General features: G+C 44.9%; 1 protein-coding gene across 3 annotated transcripts in view; it reads left to right on the top strand.

The window, feature by feature from the left end:
- Nucleotides 1-3,892: 3,892 nt before the first annotated feature.
- The window catches only part of RAB11FIP4 (RAB11 family interacting protein 4), a 196,450-nt gene continuing 179,594 nt past the window's right edge, over nucleotides 3,893-20,748 (top strand). For 2 of the 3 annotated variants that reach the window (XM_083427519.1, XM_083427520.1), the window contains exon 1: nucleotides 4,043-4,210. In XM_083427519.1, the coding sequence (XP_083283645.1) occupies nucleotides 4,058-4,210 (153 nt within the window). In that variant the 5' untranslated portion in view covers nucleotides 4,043-4,057. Of the gene's footprint in view, nucleotides 4,211-20,748 lie in introns of all 3 variants that reach the window. The other variant, XM_083427518.1, reaches the window with a different exon arrangement.

The raw sequence follows: 20,748 nt of genomic DNA, 5'->3' as shown, positions 1-20,748 counted from the left end.
ATCCATTCCCTCTCTTTCCTCCCCCCCTTCATTCTCAGACCCCTCACGCCCGCTGAAAGCTGTCACATTGCAAATGGGCATTCTCGGTTGCTTCCCAGTGACACATCCTACAGCACCATCCAGATTCCTCATTTCTTGCCTCTCCCAGATCTCATTATTCTGCGGAGACAGTTGATGGGCAGTTGTCAGACTGTGGCTGCTCAGTGCCTTGTGATCTGTAGCAAGAACATGTGGTTTTAGAATCACAGAACTGTAGAGCTGGAAGGGAACATGAGCTAAAAACAAATCGGTAGAAGGGAAGGTTTCTGTTTACTTGCCTGCATCATGCGCATGTAGTTAACCCACCTATCTGTGAAATGTCCATTAGTGCGGCAGATACGAGGTTTCCAAAACATGAAAGCTGCATGCAAAATTTCAATACAGCAGGAATCTGCAGAACATAGGGATGGTATTATTCCTTTCCACTTGGAACCTGTTGCTTCTCCCAACCCATGCACCCCCTCCCATGTTGCATGGAGGTCCATTTCAGCCACCAGTCACCAGTCACAAGAGGCAGCAAGGAACAAACCAAACCAAACCAGAAAAGACCAGACCAGACCAAACCAAACCTGGAAGGCTCCTTTCTGTCCTGAAGATGCAGATGAGGAGGTTGCTGCTATACACACACACACACACACACAGCTGTGAACCCAAGACACAAACCTGGAATCTGAATTCCAGAATCTTATATTCATGTCTGACACTCTATCCCTTGGCCTGCACTCTAATGAGACTCAGGCATTTTTTCATGTGTAAATTTGAAAGCTTGCTTCCTTCATCTTCATGCAGGGAGCGGCAGCAGTGATATCATCGCCACTGCCTGGAAAATCTCCCTGGTAGACCTTGCTGGGCTAGATGGGTGGCGGGTGGGGGGATGACACCCTTCTTGTTGTTGTCTAGTCGTTTAGTCGTGTCCGACTCTTCGTGACCCCATGGACCAGAGCACGCCAGGCACTCCTGTCTTCCACTGCCACCCGCAGTTTGGTCAAACTCATGCTGGTAGCTTCGAGAACACTATCCAACCATCTCATCCTCTCGTCCCCTTCTCCTTGTGCCCTCCATCTTTCCCAACACCAGGGTCTTTTCCAGGGAGTCTTCTCTTCTCATGAGGTGGCCAAAGTATTGGAGCCTCAGCTTCAGGATCTGTCCTTCCAGTGAGCACTCAGGGCTGATTTCCTTCAGAATGGATAGGTTTGATCTTCTTGCAGTCCATTATAGATAAGGCTTAATATATGTTTTGAATTGAACATTAAAACATTAAAACCAGTAGCAAAAAGGAGGAAAGCAGCGCCACAACATTGCAGAAGGTAGCACGATGGAGAAGCAGAAATTAGACTACTTTCCCACATCCTCCTTTCAATCCAGAATTTCTAGAAAAAAGTTGAAATGGAATCCTTTTGCTGGTACAATCAAGTACTTAACGAGGTGCCCTTTGATTCTAGCTGCAAGTGTCAATATTAACATCTCTAGCAAAAAAAAAGAGGAGAAAATGCTTCTGGAAGTTGAAGTCCAGTAATGCTCTTCAAAACATCACTCATAAAAATCTCAGGAAATGTAAAAACAGCTGTAATGGCACAGTGTGAACTCATTAACAGGCAGGGCCCAGCTATCAAGCTGCAGAAATCCTGGCGAGAGTCCAAGCTCTCAAGTACCTGGATTTCACAAGAATCCCAGCACTTGCTTCGAAGGCTGTAATCAAGATTTACACAGCTCGAAATCTAGCAGCAGCGAGAGTCTCTTTTTTTCTATTCCCAGCTCTTCACAGCTAATACATTAGTTCTCCAGGATACCTGAGCTGTTGATCTCTGGTTCCTGCCTAATTTATATGCCTCCCAGCTGTGGAAGATTTGATTTAGGGATGTGTAACAAGGTGTTTACTAGTGGAGTGTGTGGAACCCACATCTGTCATGTATTTTCCTAATAGAGTGCAAGGGTCTGAATTTGGCTAATTATTAATTACTAATTATTACTAATTACTGTTACCTATAAATATATGAAGTTTCCCCCCTAGCAACCAGCACCATGCCCCTTGAAATCAAATACCGTATTTTTCGCTCTATAAGACGCACCAGACCACAAGATGCACCTAGTTTTTGGAGGAGAAAAACAAGAAAAAAGAATTTCTGAATCCCAGAAGCCAGAACAGCAAGAGGGATCGCTGCACAGTGAAAGCAGCAACCCTCTTGCTGTTCTGGCTTCTGGGATAGCTGTGCAGCCTGCATTCGCCCCATAAGACGCACACACATTTCCCCTTACTTTTTAGGAGGGAAAAAGTGAGTCTTATAGAGCAAAAAATACTGTAGTTAAAAAGAAAATATGAAAACGGTAAACATGCAAAATCTGGAACCCAAATTTGAAAGCCATTTTTGTGTGAAATATTATTCCAGCTCAAGGTTTTTGGTTTGAGGGTTGTTGTTTTGGTCTTTTCTCATTCTGAAATGCTAGCGAATGGGGCAATTTTTGATGTGAATGCACCAAAAGGAATTGCCCCCTGCAATGGTTGTTCACTCTTCCCTTTATAGAATAGGTAACAACTCGTGTCTGAGGACTATTTCACATGATCATATTCAATGTAGCAGCCATCACTGTCCCATTAGGAAAATGGAAAATGAGCTCCACAGAGGCCAATGGAATTTGCTCGATGGTTAGTCCTGAGATTGGGGTCCTAATAATTTACCACCTGACATGTCCTGGGTGAGGCCAGTTGCTGAATCTTGGTTTAAATTAAGCATGGCATGCTTAATATAAACCCAGCATGCTTGCAAAGACTATTCACTCCATAACATTTAATCTTTTTTTAAAAAAAATCACCATTCCACCAAGGAGCTCAAGGCAATTCGCCCCTTCTCCATTTCATCTTCACAATGACCCTTTAAAGTAGGTTAGGTTGAGAGATAGCAACAAACCCAAGGTCTTCCAGTGAGTTTCTCAGCTGAGCAGAAAGCTGACTCTGTGTCTCCTTGGTCCTAGTATTACATTTTTAAACACTTTAATCCACACGGTTAGCTGCACCAGGTGATTAAACACTGGAAAGTCAGGGGTGCCAACTTGAATAAATTATTGAGGGGGGCCCAGATGAGCCCCACCCCATATAATCAATCACATTATGTGGCACATGCACACCTTTTGAATGGCAATGCCTCTCAACTTTTTTTTGGGGGGGGGCATTATTTTATTGGGGGGGGGGTCCTGAAGGGACCTCGGCCCCTAGGAGTTGGCTTCTATGCTGGGGGTGGGGGAGATATTTTCTTAATGCCACCTACCCAACCTCACCTTTGAAGACGACGTCAATTAACCAAGATTAGCACCCTTGACTCCGCCCACCTCCCCCGTCTCTAACGCGGAATACAATCCTCACGTTTGCCAAAACCAGCTGTTGAAAGGCGGGGGCGGGGATCTAAACTGCCGAAAACTGATTGTGGGTATATATAACAGAGCAGTGCAAAGGAACTAAATCTCTCGAATGTGATCTGGCACATGCGCTTCTCGTTTTTCTATATATGCCGACAGCTCAGGTGCCGAGTTTAGTGGTGGCTCTTCGTGTAAACGAACCCGGCGTCTTAGAAACGTGAAAACGGAAGATTGAGTGAGTACGTGTGTGTGAGAGAGAGATAGAGGAAGAGTTGAGGGGAGATGGCATGCGCCGGAACGGCAACCTTGCCCCCTAGTGGTACCCAACGCTCGCATCCCCTGGGCGGCCGCGGGCATCTTCTTTGATGTGCATCCTTCGTCCCCCGCGAGCTGGTCCCCTCGCGCCCTGCCTCCTCCTCTCGCCATTGTTCCTCCCTCCGCCTCCCCCCCCCGCCCCCTCCCGCGCGCCTTTCTCCTCCCTTTGCTGATGTCATTCAGAAGCTGTTCAGGCTGAAGGCGAGAGAAGAGCAGGAGCCGCTCGCCTGCCCAGATCATGGCTGCTGCCGCCGCCGCTGCCTCCGCCCCCAGCGCCGCTTCTCCTCCTGCGGTGATGGACCGGGAGAGCCTCTCGCCCGCGGCGGCGTCCAGCTAATCCCCATAGGGCGCCATGGAGCCCAGTGGCCTCGGGGAGCCACCGAACCTGATGCAGTTTCTGCGGAAGCTCAAGGAGGTCTTCGATGTGTGCGATGAGGACGCCGACGGCTTCATCCGGGTGGAGCACTTCGTCGCCCTGGGGCTGCAGTTTGGCCAGGGGGATGAGGTAAGGCAACTTGGTTGTGGTGGGGAGGGGGGACCTGCGTTCCCGCCGGATATTTAAGAACTGCCTTTCCTTCAAGGGGGAGCATTATCCTTGGGGCTCCCCAAATCTCACTAAGCCCTATTTCTGAGACTGCTCCCCCACCCACAACCCCAAGATTCTATCAGAATGATACACATCTCTTACAGCACAGGATGGGGCTCAGGGTTTCAGAAATGGTGTGCATTTGTCCTGGAATGTGTGGAATAATGGCATGCCTCTGAGCATGTGCAGAGGGCCCTTCCCTCACTGCTGTGGCTGCCATATGTTTAAGCCAGTGAGCCTTTGTGCCAGCTTCTATCTTCATGGCCTGTACTTTAGAAAATACGCACTAAAGGAGCACCCTTCCTCTTGGGGGGAGTCAGAGACTCCTACTCCCCATGCAGAAGACTGGTGCGTTGGAGAGAGCAACAGTGGAACACCATAAAATGGAGATTGAGGCATGTTCTTGGTGCTGAACCCCATAGAAGCACCAAGTGCCCTAGTCAGGACTAGGGTTATATCCCTGTGTCACAGAACGGAACGTACTTGCATGGAAATCTGTGGAGCAGAGTGACGTCTTAAGGAGCCTACATTGGCCACCCCTGATTTCATAGCTCTGTGCTTCCAAATGACTTGAGATACATTTATGGCCCTGAATCCTGCATGTAGTTGCAACATTTCACCAATAGCCTTAGGCAGGGAGATGATGTGCACAGCACTTTAAAAGCAGTTATTGCAATGAAAACTGAATCCCCGTTGTGAGAATTGCCTTTCCCACCCCCCTTACTTGTAATTGACCATCACATATTTGCTCCTTAGTCACGTCTTCTGTGTTACAGATTTTGGACACACTTATTTTCTCATCTTCCCTATATACTTCCCATAGCCTACTAGACAACAACAGCAACCTTATTCCTTCCTGGCCACTAGTATAGTTCTTACCTGCTGTTGGTTTTCTCTTTTTTTAATTGCCTGATCTCACTAGCAGTTGACTTGTCTCATTGGGTGATTATGTGAAGAATGTCAATATCTGTAGGGCAAAGCTCTTCGAACTATTTGCGTGATTGCTGAACAGGACTAGAACACAGTTTCTTTCTCTAAAACAGCCTACAGGCATCCCACAAAGGGGGAATGTTGGAAGATTTTGGTACTGGTCTTGCTGACAATTTCTTTTGATGCGAATATGGAGAGGGCTTTTGTGCTTCATCAAAGTGTTTGAACTTGGTTCGTCTTTGTTTGCCCTTTGCTCTGATATGGAGTGTCAATAAAGTTGGTAGCTTTACCAAGGCATCCAATGAATGTATTGTATTGTACAGAAACAGAAGACCCTTGAGCTTCAGCGCCCCAAAACCATTATGTTGAAGCCATCAACAATTCTAAAACAACTGGGTTTGAGAATCATAATTGGTTTGAAGACCATAACTTAACTTTGGAGCTGAATGGAACTACCGGACATCAAAACTGGTTTGAGTATCAAATGTGTTTTCAGTTTGCTTGTTTGTTTACGATCTATGCCACAGGCCGAAAACCTGTAGCCTTCCAGAGATGTTGTTGGTTTCCAGTTCCCAGCAACCCAAACCAGCATGGTCAATGGTAAGGAATGGTGGGAGTTGCGGTCCAACAACATCTGGAGGGGCACAGCTTCGTCACCATTTTTCTATGACCTCCAGAAGACATCATTTTATACTTAAAATGGCCATTGACTCCCTCCAGTGATAGTATTTTCAAAGGCAGTAATGTCACCTTAGGCCAGGCATAGGCAAACCTGGCCCTCCAGATGTTTAGAGACTACAATTCCCATCATCCCTGACCACTGGTCCTGTTAACAAGGGATGGTGGGAGTTGTAGTCCCAAAACATCTGGAGGGCCGAGTTTGCCTGTGCCTGCTTTAGGCTTGTTTGAGAATCATGGTTTTAACTTTCTTGCTGGACCTGAAGACACTTAATCTCAGATCAGCGTAACATTCAGCCTTCTATTTTATATCTATATCTATAATTAAATTTTCAAAAGTTTAACATACTCACTTGTATACATAGTAATTTTTCTTTGGTTTTGTAGACTTCCCATCCCATTTTCCATTGTGTTTTTAGTTTACCCTGTTTGCTGCACCCTGTCTTCTATCTCTTATACCATAACAACAATACTATAATCTCTAATTCCTTCTGTTGCTCATAGTTCAAATCCTGCTCATGAGTTCATCATATTATGGAATTTCTTTAAGTAATCCAAAAAAGGCTTCCATTCTACTGCAAAGCAATCGTCATTAGGTTCTCTTATTTTGGCTGTTAACTTTGCCTATTTTGCATAGTCCATCACATTGCTTATCCATTCTTCTTTGGTGGGAACTTCTTCTTCCTTCCATTTTTTGCATAAAGAATCCTAGCTGCTGTCCTTACATACACAAACAGCTTAATCATCCTTTTTTGAAACTTATATATGTTGTTGGACTACAACTCCCACCATCCCTGGCTATTTGTCCATGCTGGCTGTGGACGATGGGATTTGTAGTCCAAAAACATCTGGAGGGCCACAGGTTCGCCACCTCTAATGGAGACAAATATGTTTTAGCAGGTGCAGCTTTCATTTATTCATATATATGCCATCTTTCCATCAGAAAGATCCGTGAGATGGCTTACAACAATTGAAAGATAAGAACACACGTATTAATTGAAACCAGCTTTGGACATAGCAACAGGGTTCAACTAACAATATCAGCATCAACAGAGTTAAAACTAAAAGTGATGCTTAAACTACAGGGAACCGAAACAGTTAATGTGCAACCACACAAAAGTTTTACGAAATTGTAAAGTTTTTGGTCTGATGCCTACAAGGAAGGAGCCAGGTGAGCTTTTTGCCACTAATCAGGAGGGACTCACAAGATGGTGCTCTTTCTTGTGATGGCCTATGGGGTCTTGAATTGTGGAGGCATTAGGAATAGGACCACCAGGGATGATGTGAGTATTTGGACAGGTTCTCATAGGAGTAGGCAGTCCTTGAGAGATCTGGGCAGCAGGTGAAAATACTGCATTTGGCATTTTTTCCAACTCTACATAATTCTTAAAGATACCTTTCAGCAGAGAATGCTTTTTGAATTGTTATGGAAATTATCAACAGGACAACGGAAATGGATTTTCCGTGTCCTGATGGTGGCCAAGAGATTGATATTGAGGAATTGGAAAAATAAAGAGATGATACCCTTCAGTCAATGGACTGATGATATATCACTGGCAATTTATGAATGGACTTCTTAAAGGCGCAGACTCTGTATGGATAAATATGATAACATTTGGAATGAGTTTATACAAAATGTAGTGGGCTGTTAGCATTTACATAAGCACTAGGACAACACTATACCAATTTATACAAGAATGTATGGGGAAATAGTATATTGCTTTTTTTGTATATTCTCGTTTTTATATGTATCGTCGTCGTTGTTCTCCCTCTCACTTTTCCTTCTTCCCCCCCGTATCACTTTATTTCTTTTAACTGAAATCGCCTTAATAAAATATAAATATTTTTTAAAAATTCTTAAAGATATGGGAGCTCTAAACAGGCCTTTTCTGTGGTGGCTCCCCCGTCTGCGGAATGCTCTCCCCAGGGAGGTTCGCTGGGTGCCTTCATTATACACCTTTAGGTGCCAGGCAAAAACATTCCTCTCAGGCAGGCATAGGCAAACTTGGGCCTCCAGATGTTTTGAGACTACAGTTCCCATCATCCCTGACCACCAGTCCTGTTAGCTAGGGATGATGGGAGTTGTAGTCCCAAATTACCTGAAGGGCCGAGTTTGCCTATGCCTGCTCTCAGGCCTTTGGTTGATTGACATTCAATGCCCTTCAAAAATGTGTTTGGGTGGGGGTGTTATTGGGTTGTTCTGTTTTTTAATTTTGATTATGTATTTTGTGTTTTTATATTGTGATTTTGTCCTGTGAACTGCCCTAAGACCTACGGGTGTAAGGCGGTGTACCAATTTAATTAACAACAACAACAACAACAATAATGACAAGCCTTGGCTAGTGTAGCTATACCAATGCAATTGTGCTGTCTTGAGTTGCTTCAGTTGTTTTGATTTTGGCGTTGCGTTGGTAACATTTTTTTGCCCTTCCTCGGCAAGTCCTAGGGTTATGGCCCAGGGGTCAGCAAATTTTTTCAGCTGGAGGCCAGTCCACTGTCCCTCAGACCTTGTGGGGTGCTGGGCTATATTTTTTTTTGGGGGGGGGAGAACAAATTCCTATGCCCCACAAATAACCCAGAGATTCGTTTTAAATAAAAGCACACATTCTACTCATTTAAAAACACCAGGCAGACCCCGCAAATAACCTAGAGATGCATTTTAAATAAAAGCACACATTCTACTCATGTAAACAACATGCTGATTCCTGGACTGTCTGCGGGCCGGATTTAGAAGGTGATTGGGCCAGATTTGGCCCCCGGGCCTTAGTTTGCCAACCCATGGATTAGGCTGCCATGATGTAAATAACAGTGCAATTCAAATATGGATGGGAGCCTGGGTGATAGAAGTTTACCCTCTTGATGATGAGCACTGAACATTTAGTGGAAGACTGCAGAGGAGTGAGGCCTGAGAGATTATATTCCCTTTGTAGAGTTGCATCAAAAAGAAAAGGTTCTGCAGGTGCCTCTGACCTCATCCTCTCCCATTACAGTGATACCTCGGTTTAAGAACAGTCCTGTTTACAAACGATTTGGTTTACGAACTCGGCAAAACCGGAAGTAGTGTCCCGGTTTGTGAACTTTACCTCTGTCTAAGAACAGAATCTGAACAGTGGAAGGGCACCGGCGGCGGGAGGCCTCATTAGGGAAAGCACGCCTCGGTTTAAGAACGGTTTTGGTTTAAGAACGGACTGCCAGAACGGATTAAGTTCATAAACCGAGGTACCACTGTACTGATGCAGTTTGATGGGAAAAGGCATTTTAGGAGATTCTAATTTGCAGCTCTAAGATTACAGCAGCAACCCCAGTGCACATTCTGGGATGAGTGTACCTGTTATGCATTGAATGTAGATATTTTAAGCTCTGCAAAGGAGGCAGCCGAGCCGAGCCTAAGAGGATTAAAAGTTCAACCCTTTATGGAATAGAAAGTGGAATAACTTAACCTGTAATGTGCCAAAGGATGCTAGAAATCTTAGCAAAATCGCCAATAATTCATGCATCTAATGAAACCGAACTGCTTGCTTAAAACATAATAATTCAGTGTAGTTTGTGCAGCAAATGGAATGAAGGAGTTCCTGAAATTTGGTTTCAGTCAGGATTCCTGTTTGCAGATGACCTAAAGTGGAAAGTATTTATGATTTTTCCTGCCTGCGTAGATGAGGTGAAGAAGGGAAAAAGCCAATGCTGGTCATTTTTAAAAGGGCTGATATGTTCTCTTGTGTTTGGCAGAGTTGACTAATGCAAGAGAAAAACAAATACCGTAGCTTCTCGAAATTGGAAACATGGTTTGTTTCATGCTACAAAGGTGGGGGAAATGGCACCGTCTGAAAATCTCTTTTATCGCAGCATTTAAATACATAATTGTGATACATTGTGCTAATTTCTTAGTTGACATTTAAAATGTTAAAGGCGGTTGCAATCAAAATATTCAAGGCGCTTTCAATCTAAAATAAAACAAGACACGATAATAAATCAAGGTATCAACAAAAAGCAGAGCACCTATGAAAAAGAGCAAAATATCAATAAAAAATGATGTTGATTAAAAAAAAAAACTTAAAAAGCAGTAGCAGCATAAAACATCTGCAGGTTAGTAACCTATAAAAATTAGCTGAAATCAAACAGCCTTTGGTTCCTGTCTAAACAATGAGCAGCAAAGGAGCTAGGAGGAGCTTCCTTCAAACTGGGGGGCTGTTTCATGTCTTGGGTGCCACAGGTGAAAAGGCCCTGTTATTTACTGTATTTTGGATGGAGGTGGGCAGGGAACCAGATTCCGGATCCAGAGTCTTCAATGTCAGTAAAGTAGTCTTTATTGGAACTGTGGCTCACATTAGCATACATTATTATTATTATTATTATTATTATTATTATTATTATTATTCTATTACTTATACCCCACCCATCTGGCTGGGCCTCCCCAGCCACTCTGAGCAGCTTCCAACAGGATATTAAAAACATGATAAAACATCAAACATTAAAAACTTCCTTAAACAGGGCTGCCTTCAGATGTCTTCTAAAAGTTGTTTATTTCCTTGACATCTTATGAGAGGGTGTTCCACAGGGTGGGCGTCACTACCAAGAAGGCCCTCTGCCTGGTTCCCTGTAACCTCACTTCTTGCAGTGAGGGAACTGCCAGAAGGCCCTCGGAGCTGGAGCTCAGTGTCCGGGCAGAGTGATGGGGGTGGAGATGCTCCTTCATGTGCATGATGTCATGCAATGGACAGGTAGATGGCCCCACCTACTTTCAAACTTGGTCTACAGCAGTGGTTCTCAACGTGTAGGTTGCCAGATACTGTTGGACTACAACTCCCATCATCCCTAGCTAGCAAGGTAGGTCAGAGCTCAGGGATGATGGGAGTTGTAGTCCAACAACATCTGGGGACACATAGGTTGAGAACCGCTGGTCTACAGAGAGTGAAGGAGGAAAGAAATCCATCTCACTTGGTGGGTCCAGTTCCTCACCCCGATGCATACTCTATGACACAGGTTACCCAAGACTTTCTTTCCTCATCATAAAAGTTGTATATTGCACAGCTCCAGTGGTCACTTAGCATTAGGGCCAGGGCTGTAGCTCAGCAATGGAACATCTGCTTTGCATGTAGAAGGTCATGGGTTCCATCTCTGGCATCTCCATGCAGGACTGGGAGAGACTTCCTGTCTGAAACCCTGGAGATGTGCTACAAGTCAGTGGGTAGACTGAGCTATATGGACCAATGATCTGACTCAGTATGGCAGCTTCCTGCGTCCCTTATTGGTCCCTCGAGAGCCAAAGAAATAGGATGGGGCGCATGTTATGAAGTCACAGGGAGGGTACACAACCAACTGGGACTTTCTTTAATGAGAGGCTTACAGAGAAAAGCCAGCAGCCAACTGATTGCTGGAGGCAACTCTTGAACTGGAACCAAGAAGAATTAATAATAATAATAATTTATTATTTATACCCCGCCTATCTGGCTGGGCTTCCCCGGCCACTCTGGGCGGCTTTCAGCAGAATATTAAAATACAATAGTCTGTTAAACATTAAAAGCTTTCCTAAGCAGGGCCACCTTCAGATGTCTTCTAAAAGTCTGGTAGTTGTTGTTCTCTTTGACATCTGGTGGGAGGGCGTTCCACAGGGCGGGTGCCACCACCAAGAAGGCCCTCTGCCTGGTTCCCTGTAACTTGGCTTCTCGCAGTGCGGGAAGCGCCAGAAGGCCCTCGGTGCTGGCCCTCAGCGTCCGGGCAGAACGATGGGGTGGAGACGCTCCTTCAGATATAATTAAGAAGTTACTGATATCGGAATCCAGGAGAAACCAATACAAGTAGGTCTTGTATTGCGTGGGGTGTTTGTGTGATCTGAGCAGTTCAACTGCAACATTTCAAGGCATCCTCGTTTGCCTCTCTTGGTTGGTCAATTGGGACCCTAAAAGATGTCTGGCAGACCCTCTCTCTCTCTGTGTGTGTGCATACAGGTGTTATATAATGCCTAGCTTCTGTGTTGATGAATCAGTTTCCGTGGAGCTTGGTAGTCTCTTATTCCAATCCTATGGCTACCCCTATCAATCTTTGCAGCTGAAACAGAACAAATCCCTGCCAAATTTAATGTGTGCTGCAACAAATCTCCTTTTCCTCGTGCACTGGTTGTCCTTACTGTATTCATTTCATATCTGCTTAGGGAGATAGTGGGATTTCTGGAGCTGGTGTTCTGCTGTGGGAAAGCTTTACCTTGTAACAGCTCTGTTTAACTGGGGGGGAATTCAGCAAAGGTTGCATAGAATTGGGAAGGGACTCAACACAGCAAGAAGAGTAAGGCGCTATCTGAAAATAAGATTAGTTAATTTCTTTCTGGTGGAACATGTAGACTGGATGCCTTGGGAAATGGAAACAGCTGAAAAGTAAATACAATAATTCACATTCAGTGGCCTGAGATACATGCTTGTGGGGAGGTGGGGAGCTTCAGGAGCTTCTGTTCTCACAATGGCCCACTGGATGCCTATAGGTAGCCCACAGCCAGGGCACGAGGGCAACAGCACACTTCCACTTGTGGTCCCTGGTGACTAAATAGCAGCCTTTCATCTCAGAGCCCCTCCCAGAGCTACACTTCTCAGAGTTCTCTGAGAAGGCATCATAGTGCTTTAAATGCCTGGTGTGAATGTGGCCTAGAGTAATATTCAATAGCGATGTTGATCACAGAGTTTGATCACAGTAGCCCATGTTGTTCTCCTTTAGACCGAAGAGACGGGTTTCTCAACAGCAGCTTTGTAGTGCTAGCATATCCAAAGGGCTCTGGCCATGCCTAAGATCTGCTTTCAAACTGTAAAGGTAAAGGTAAAGGTAAAGGACCCCTGACAGTTAAGCCCAGTCGCAGATGACTCTGGGGTTGTGGCTCTCATCTCGCTTTACAGGCCAAGGGAGCTGGCATTTGTCCGCAGACAGTTTTTCCGGGTCATGTGGCCAGCATCACTAAGCTGCTTCTGGCACAATGGGACACCAAAACCAGAGCAGTGCACAGAAATGCTATTTACCTTCCCGCTGGAGTGGTATCTATTTATCTATTTGCAGTTTTTGGTGTGCTTTTGAACTGCTAGGTTGGCAGGAGCTGGGACCGAGCAACGGGAGCTCACCCCATCGTGGGGATTCGAACCACCAACCTTCTGACCGGCAAGCCCAAGGGGCTCAGTGGTTTAGACCACAGTGCCACCTGTGTCCCTTTCAAACTGTAGGTGCTTATACAAACACACACACACACACACACACACACAATATGGCTATCTTATTATTGTTATCTGTGCGATGTGTTACTTCTGATTTTCTTTTTCCTGTGCTGTGTGATATTATTTACCAAGAGTGTACTTTTGCTTTGTGCCTTCAGCTTTACAATTGTGTATTGTTAACAGGATGTGTGGTGGAGGTGTGTGTGTGTGTGTGTGTGTGTGTGTGTGATAGGACCCCTGTTGCTTTAAGCAGCTCTGTGGCAAGAAAAAATCAATAGGTGGAATCTTTTCCAGCTCTTCACATTTGCTTTCTGGGGGGAAAGCTTTAGTAGTTAAGTTTCAGCTGTTGGCTTGTATGTGCTTGTTTATGGCCTGACCGGTGATTTCAGGACTTAATTCACATGGATAAGCAATGTGCCATAATTTGACATGAGGACATCATAGCCTGCCGCCTAAAGCAAAGGCATGATCTAGAAAGATTGGGCAATGATATCCAGAATGTTTCAACCTCACCCTCTGGGAATAAATTATGTGCTCCCATATGTACTCACTTGCTGGGAACAAAAGGCCATAATGGAAGGAAATGAATCCTAGATTTGATGAAGTCTATCTGTAATGACTACCCACACCTAGAGGAGTGACTTCAGCAGTGCCCGATGACCAAATAGGCACAGGCCTATGAGCCCCACAGCTTTTTGAATCCCAGGGACTGAATCTGGGATCTTTGGCACTCAAACTATGTGCTTTGTCCATGAGTGACATGTGCTATCATAATGGTGGCACAATGCTGGCCTACCACAATGCTGGGCTTCAGTGGTGCAGGGAGACTTGCAATTGAAATAAAAAAATTAAGGTCTCGTATATATAATAAATGTTTATAAATGTACCAAGCAAACATGTACATAAATATATAAACCACATGTCTGAAGCAGCACAGGAAAACAGCCCTGACTCCCAAACTGACCAAATGTTTTCTCTGCAAGGTCAAAGGAAAATGGAAAAGCCTCCCCATTGTCTTTTCCTTCACAAATCCTGTCTTAAGGGTATGTCTATGGATGAATAAGGTGAGCCTGTGACCTGGCTCAGGAACTAAGTATTTGTCATTACAAAAGACTGGCCAGGCTCCCCAGGGTATCCAATCGAGCATTAACAGGTAGCTTGCCAGACAGGAGAAAAACAGCGCACTCCTATTTCTGTTGTAGACCATCTTTTCTGTGCTGTAGGTATGATGTATCTCGGGGTGGTCTTGGACTCCAGGGTGGGCAATTTAAAATGTCTATACAGTATAAGGGCGGGCACACCTTTGTTCGGGGTCCTCCTCCTTTCCTGCATGTGAGGGGAGCACCCTGTTGCAACAGTTCAATAAAGATCAGGCTTACTAGCTGCTTTGCTTCTCAATATTCTCTGGTTGGCCTCTGTTATTTTCTCCGACCGATGGAGAACCTGTAAAGGCTCTTGTGTCCCCCATAAGGGAATAAGGGCAGATTTTCGTTTATTACACAATGAACCCATCTCTGCTCAAGCAGACCGAAGTCAGTCCACTGTTGATTTCTGATGAACTCGTTAAGGAAAAATGAGCCTGCTTGAGCTACTGAGCAAAGACCTGCTACAGATTCCTCTTCCTTTGGAAGTCATGAAAGGCAGGAGGTTTTCAGTCCTAGCACTCACAGCACAGCAGTCCTCTGTAGGGTTGCTGGGTTGCAGCCTGGAAAATAAACTTTTCCCTCTTTAAACACACATCTAAGGAGGCTAGAAGGTACCATTTCCCCTCCTCCTCTGATCCTTTTCATCCACCTGCCTGTGCCTGCCATAGAGGTAGGAGTAGAGTTCTGTTCTCCTACCTCAGGTGGGCAAGGACAGGCAAAAAAGAAAGGAGCAGAGGAGAAGGAGCCAGGAGTGTCTGCAACCCTGTTTCTCACTTTACCGGTGATTTTAAAGGTAAATGCTTATTCTCTGATGTGCACCTTAGCAATCCTGTTCTTCAGGGAGGCCTGATAACGTAATTGTCACGAGGACAGATAAGGATGTACCCTTTCAAAAGACTGTGTTGATATCCTTTGATGTTGCACTATTCTGACGCTGTGCTGTAAGACCTATTACGGCTTTACTGTACAGTCCCTGCTGAGGTTCCTGGTGTGGTTATGTTCATTGCAAATGGCTTGGGTAACTGCCAAGCCAGAAAACTGATGACCCTGGCAGCTGTGTCTCTATTACTTAAAGTTGGTGGCAGCAATTGAGGGTTGATCCTGAGGGAAGGAGAGGGGTCTTTGTCCTATGATTGCTGCTGGGGGGGGGAGGGTCCAGAGCAGATTGCACTATCTACGTCTTTTGCAAGCAAAACAGGTCCTTACTACTACTACTACTACTACTACTACTACTACTACTACTACTTTATTATTTATACCCTGCCCATCCGGCTGGGTTTCCCCAGCCACTCTGGGCGCCTTCCAACAAAGTATTAAAATACAGTAGTCTGTTAAACATTAAAAGCTTCCCTAAAGAGGGCTGCCTTCAGATGTCTTCTAAAAGTCTGGTAGTTGTTCTTCTCTTTGACATCTGGTGGGAGGGTGTTCCACAGGGCGGGTGCCACTACCGAGAAGGCCCTCTGCCTGGTTCCCTGTAACTTGGCTTCTCCCAGTGAGGGAACCGCCAGAAGGCCCTCAGTGCTGGACCTCAGTGTCCAGGCAGAACGATGGGGGTGGAGACGCTCCTTCAGGTATACTGGACACAGGCTGTTTAGGGCTTTAAAGGTCAGCACCAACACTTTGAATTGTGCTTGGAAACGTACTGGGAGCCAGTGTAGGTCTTTCAAGAACGGTGTTATGTGGTCTTGGTGGCCGCTCCCAGTCATTAGTCTAGCTGCCGCATTCTGGATTAGTTGTAGTTTCTGGATAACCTTCAAAGGTAGCCCCACACAGAGCGCATTGCAGTAGTCCAAGCGAGAGATAACTAGAGCATGCACCACTCTGGTGAGACAGTCTGCGGGCAGGTAGGGTCTCAGCCTGCGTACCAGATGGAGCTGGTAGACAGCTGCCCTGGACACAGAACTGTGCCTCCATGGACAGCTGTCACTCCCAGACTGTGCACCTGGTCCTTCAGGGGCACAGTTACCCCATTCAGGACCAGGGAGTCCTCCACACCTGCCCGCCTCCTGGCCCCCCAAAACGGTACTTCTGTCTTGTCAGGATTCAACCTAGTGCCCCCTCTCACAAATTGTGGGCCACTATGGGGGAAATTCTTGGGAGAAAAGCAATGACAAACCTAGACAGCATCTTAAAAAGCAGAGACATCACCTTGCCAACAAAGGTTCGTATAGTTAAAGCTATGGTTTTCCCAGTAGTGAAGTATGGAAGTGAGAGTTGGACCATAAAGAAAGCTGATCGCCAAAGAATTTATGCTTTTGAATTATGGTGCTGGAGGAGACTCTTGAGAGTCCCATGGACTGCAAGAAGATCAGACCCATCCATTCTGAAGGAAATCAGCCCTGAGTGCTCATGGGAAGGACAGATCCTGAAGCTGAGACTCCAATACTTTGGCCACCTCATGAGAAGAGAAGACTCCCTGGAAAAGACCCTGACGTTGGGAAAGATGGAGGGCACAAGGAGAAGGGGACGACAGAGGACGAGATGGTTGGATAGTGTTCTCGAAGCTACCAGCATGAGTTTGACTAAACAGTGGGAGGCAGTGGAAGACAGAAATGCCTGGCGTGCTCTGCTCCATGGGGTCACGAAGAGTCGGACACGACTAAACAACTAACCAACAACAACAACATGGAGGAAATTCAGCTACAAGGAACAGCAGTGTTTTTTCTGGGGCTACACAGCACAAACACCTTTTTTTCCCTAGAAGAAAAGCACTGGGGAGAAGGGCTCTTTTCAACTCTACATTTCTATGATTCTAAGGGCAATGTTGAGAGATCAAATGATGGGAAGGGAAAGGGTTAACAAGCCCTCCTTTCCCCCCAGCCCCCGTCCTGTCCCCATTCACTCTGCTTTTCTGCTCTTGGCTGAAACTTCCAGAGTTAGTTTTCAGATTAAAAAGCAAAATTTAAGATTATTGAGGGTTGGGGAAAACCTATGCCTATAGATTAACCGGAGCTGTCCACAGGTTTAGTGCTGAAGGTACTGTTTTAACTACTTGCCTCCTCTGCTTCAAGCAATGGTTTCAAATGGTTTCACTGACCATCTACGAGTTAACTTAGTCAAAATAAATCCGCTAAATGATGATTTGGTGGTTATGGATGGGTTTTCCCCATTTAGTGTAGCTGTTCCCACCCTTACATGGTTGATTGTTGACATGGTTTCTTTGCACTCCCATAAAATTAACAATTGTTTGGAGACACAAATGGCATGTTAGGAGATCCTTGTCTCTGTGTACATGCAAAATGTGAGTGCTAGTTTGCCTCTCTTGTGTGTGTGTGACTTTTTGATTGGTAATTAGCTGGTGTGTATATATTCATTTATGAATCCCCAAGGTATCTAATCTAGTCTCTTAGAAGTATTACATTCTCTGTGCTTATATAATCATTTTAACATGAAAGGAAAAGGGGGGGGGGAACCTTCCATTTAACTCCTAAAATCTATTACTTTGCTATGTGTTTCTAAATGTGCTTTTAGAACGGATAGCTTGTCTGGTTAGCTCCACCATTTTATTAGGTTTTTTTTTATTTTTACTTTTCAGATATATACATTTCATGTTTAGGGAAGTTTTTAATATCTGATGTTTTATTGTATTTTTAATATTTTGTTGGAAGCTGCCCATAGTGGCTGGGGAAACCCAGCCAGATGGGAGGGGTATAAATAATAAATTATTATAATTATCATCCTCACCACCACCACCATCATCAAAGTTATTTTGACATTTTTAAAACTTGACTTCCTTCCCCTCTTTCTGTAGTTCCTTAAAATTATTTTTAATATCTTCTGCATATCCAAATTAACTTATTTTTTATCTTCTTTAAATATATACACTTATGTAACTGCAGGTTATTACAATAATCCTGCCAGTGGTTGTTATCTGTTTACAGTTTGTCTGTAAATATTCAATAAACCATTTCCATTCTTTTATAAAAAGTTTGTCATCTTGATTTCTTATTCTTCTGATAAGTCTCACCATTTCTGCATATTCCATAACTTTTTGTATCCATTCTTCCTTTGCTGAGACTTCTTCTTTCCATTTTTGGGCAAGTAGCATTCTTGCTGCTGTAAAAAGGTAAAGGGACCCCTGACCATTAGGTCCAGTCGTGGCCAACTCTGGGGTTGCGGCGCTCATCTCACTTTATTCGCTGAGGGAGCCGGCGTACAGCTTCTGGGTCATGTGGCCAGCATGACTAAGCTGCTTCTGGCGAACCAGAGCAGCGCACGGAAATGCCGTTTACCTTCCTGCCGGAGCAGTACCTATTTATCTACTTGCACTTTGACGTGCTTTCGAACTGCTAGTTTGGCAGGAGCAGGGACCGAGCAATGGGAGCTCACCCCATCGTGGGGATTCGAACCACCGACCTTCTGATTGGCAAGTCCTAGGCTCTGGTTTAACCCACAGCACCACCCATGTCCCTTGCTGCTGTAGTCACCATTTAATTAGTTTTAAACTTAGCAAAAACTAAGCTAGTGTTATGAAGTTGCCTGTGAAAGTCAGCACCTTTTGTTCACATCTTTTAAATAAATGTGATAATGAGCATTTAAAGCGGTCCATGCAAGCTGATGGATTATGCCAAAATGGCAAAACTAACTGGGAAGCTCAGGAATCAAGAGGACAAGATATTTTTTTAAAAAAAGAATGGGAAAAGTTTATAATTTATATAGAAGATTATTGTAATAATAACATTGTTTAAACATGGTTTAATAACATGGTTATTAAACATTGTTTAATAACAGGTTTAAACATTGGCAAGATTTTAAGCACACCTGTAATGTATGGATGGATATATGGATAATTTAGGAAGATAAAATTGAAGAAAAATTTAGGAATGTATGTATGGGTAATTTAGGAAGATAAAAAATGGAGAAGCAATGATATGCAGTTGAAAATAGGATTAATAGGGCCCATGGAAGGGATAGGGAGAAGTCGGGAGATTCAGAGCAATCTCAACATTTGGAATTATTTTTGTGGTATGTTTATATTTTTGAATATAAACATATGGCTGCAGTGTGCAAGACCAAGGGTGCATAGGAACATGGGAAGGTCTATCTAGATCAGTATTGTCAACACTGACTTGGCAGCTACTCTGTTGTGTATATATATTTTCATTCATTAAGAAGCAATCACATGTCTCATCAGCTGAGTCTCATTGCTTCAAGGAGGCTGGAGTTTATTTCTTGGCTGCCCATTCTAATTCAGCTTTTCCATCCAAGGGAGGAAGTGCACAGGTCACCCCACACAAGTTCAAAGCAATCTATTATCAGGTTTCAACTGCCTTAGTAGTGTAAACACATCTTGGGATACACTTCATCTGCTCTGTTTCAGTGTGTGTGTGTGTGTGTGTGTGTGTGTGCGCAGACCCCAAAATGTCCTCGTTTCCCCCCCTTTTTTTAACAAGAGGTGTGCCTTGGACACATTTGCACCACACTTCCAAGCCTTATGAGGAACGGTTGAAGGAGCTGGGCATGTTTAGCCTGGAAAAGAGGAGACTGAGAGGAGAGAAGATAGCCATCTTCAAATATCGCAAGGGCTGTCACATGGAAGAGGGAACAAGCTTGTTTTCTCCTACTCTGGAGGGTAGGACTCGGACCAATGGCTTCTAGTCACAAGAAAGGAGATTCCGACTAAACATCAGGAAGAACTTTCTGACAGGAAGAGTTGTTTGACAGTGGAACGGTCTCCCTCGGGAGGTTGTGGACTCCTTGGGGGTTTTTAAGCAGGGATTGGGTGGTCATCTGTTATGGATGCTTTAGCTGAGATTCCTGCATTGCAGGGGATTGATCTAGATCAGGGGTGGCCAAATCTCAAGAGAGTGTGATCTACTCACAGAGTTAAAAACTGGCAGTGATCTACCCCCTTTTTTGGGGTTCAGGTCAAAGTTGTTGAGCTTTTGTTAGGAAGGAGGGAGGCCCATTTTTGGGGAGTTCAGGTCAAAGTTTTTAGGGGAGTCGCAGTTGTTCAGCTTCTTTGTGGGGAGCCAATGATCTACCAGTGATCTAACGCAGATGCCCAGTGATCTACCGGTAGATCACGATCTACCTGTTGGACTTGCCTGATTTAGATGACCCTTGGGGTCCCTTCCAACTCTACAATTCTATGATTCAGTGAATAGATAGACAAATAGTCCTACTCAGTCAGTGCAAAGGAAACTTTCTGTGTTCCTCTAGAATAGGTAAAGGTAAAGGTACCCCTGCCCGTATGGGCCAGTCTTGACAGACTCTAGGGTTGTGCGCCCATCTCACTCAAGAGGCCGGGGGCCAGCGCTGTCCGAAGACACTTCCGGGTCACGTGGCCAGCGTGACATCGCTGCTCTGGTGAGCCAGCGCCGCACACGGAAACGCCGTTTACCTTCCCGCTAGTAAGCGGTCCCTATTTATCTACTTGCACCCAGGGGTGCTTTCGAACTGCTAGGTTGGCAGGCGCTGGGACCGAACAGCGGGAGCGCACCCCGCCGCGGGGATTCGAACCGCCGACCTTTCGATCGACAAGCCCTAGGCGCTGAGGCTTTAACCCACAGCGCCA

This window comes from Podarcis tiliguerta (genome assembly GCF_965153285.1).
Source record: "Podarcis tiliguerta genome assembly, chromosome: 2".
NCBI lineage: Eukaryota > Metazoa > Chordata > Lepidosauria > Squamata > Lacertidae > Podarcis > Podarcis tiliguerta.
The sequence above is the reverse complement of the archived record's forward strand: the minus strand, read 5'-3'. Positions and strand labels throughout refer to the sequence as shown.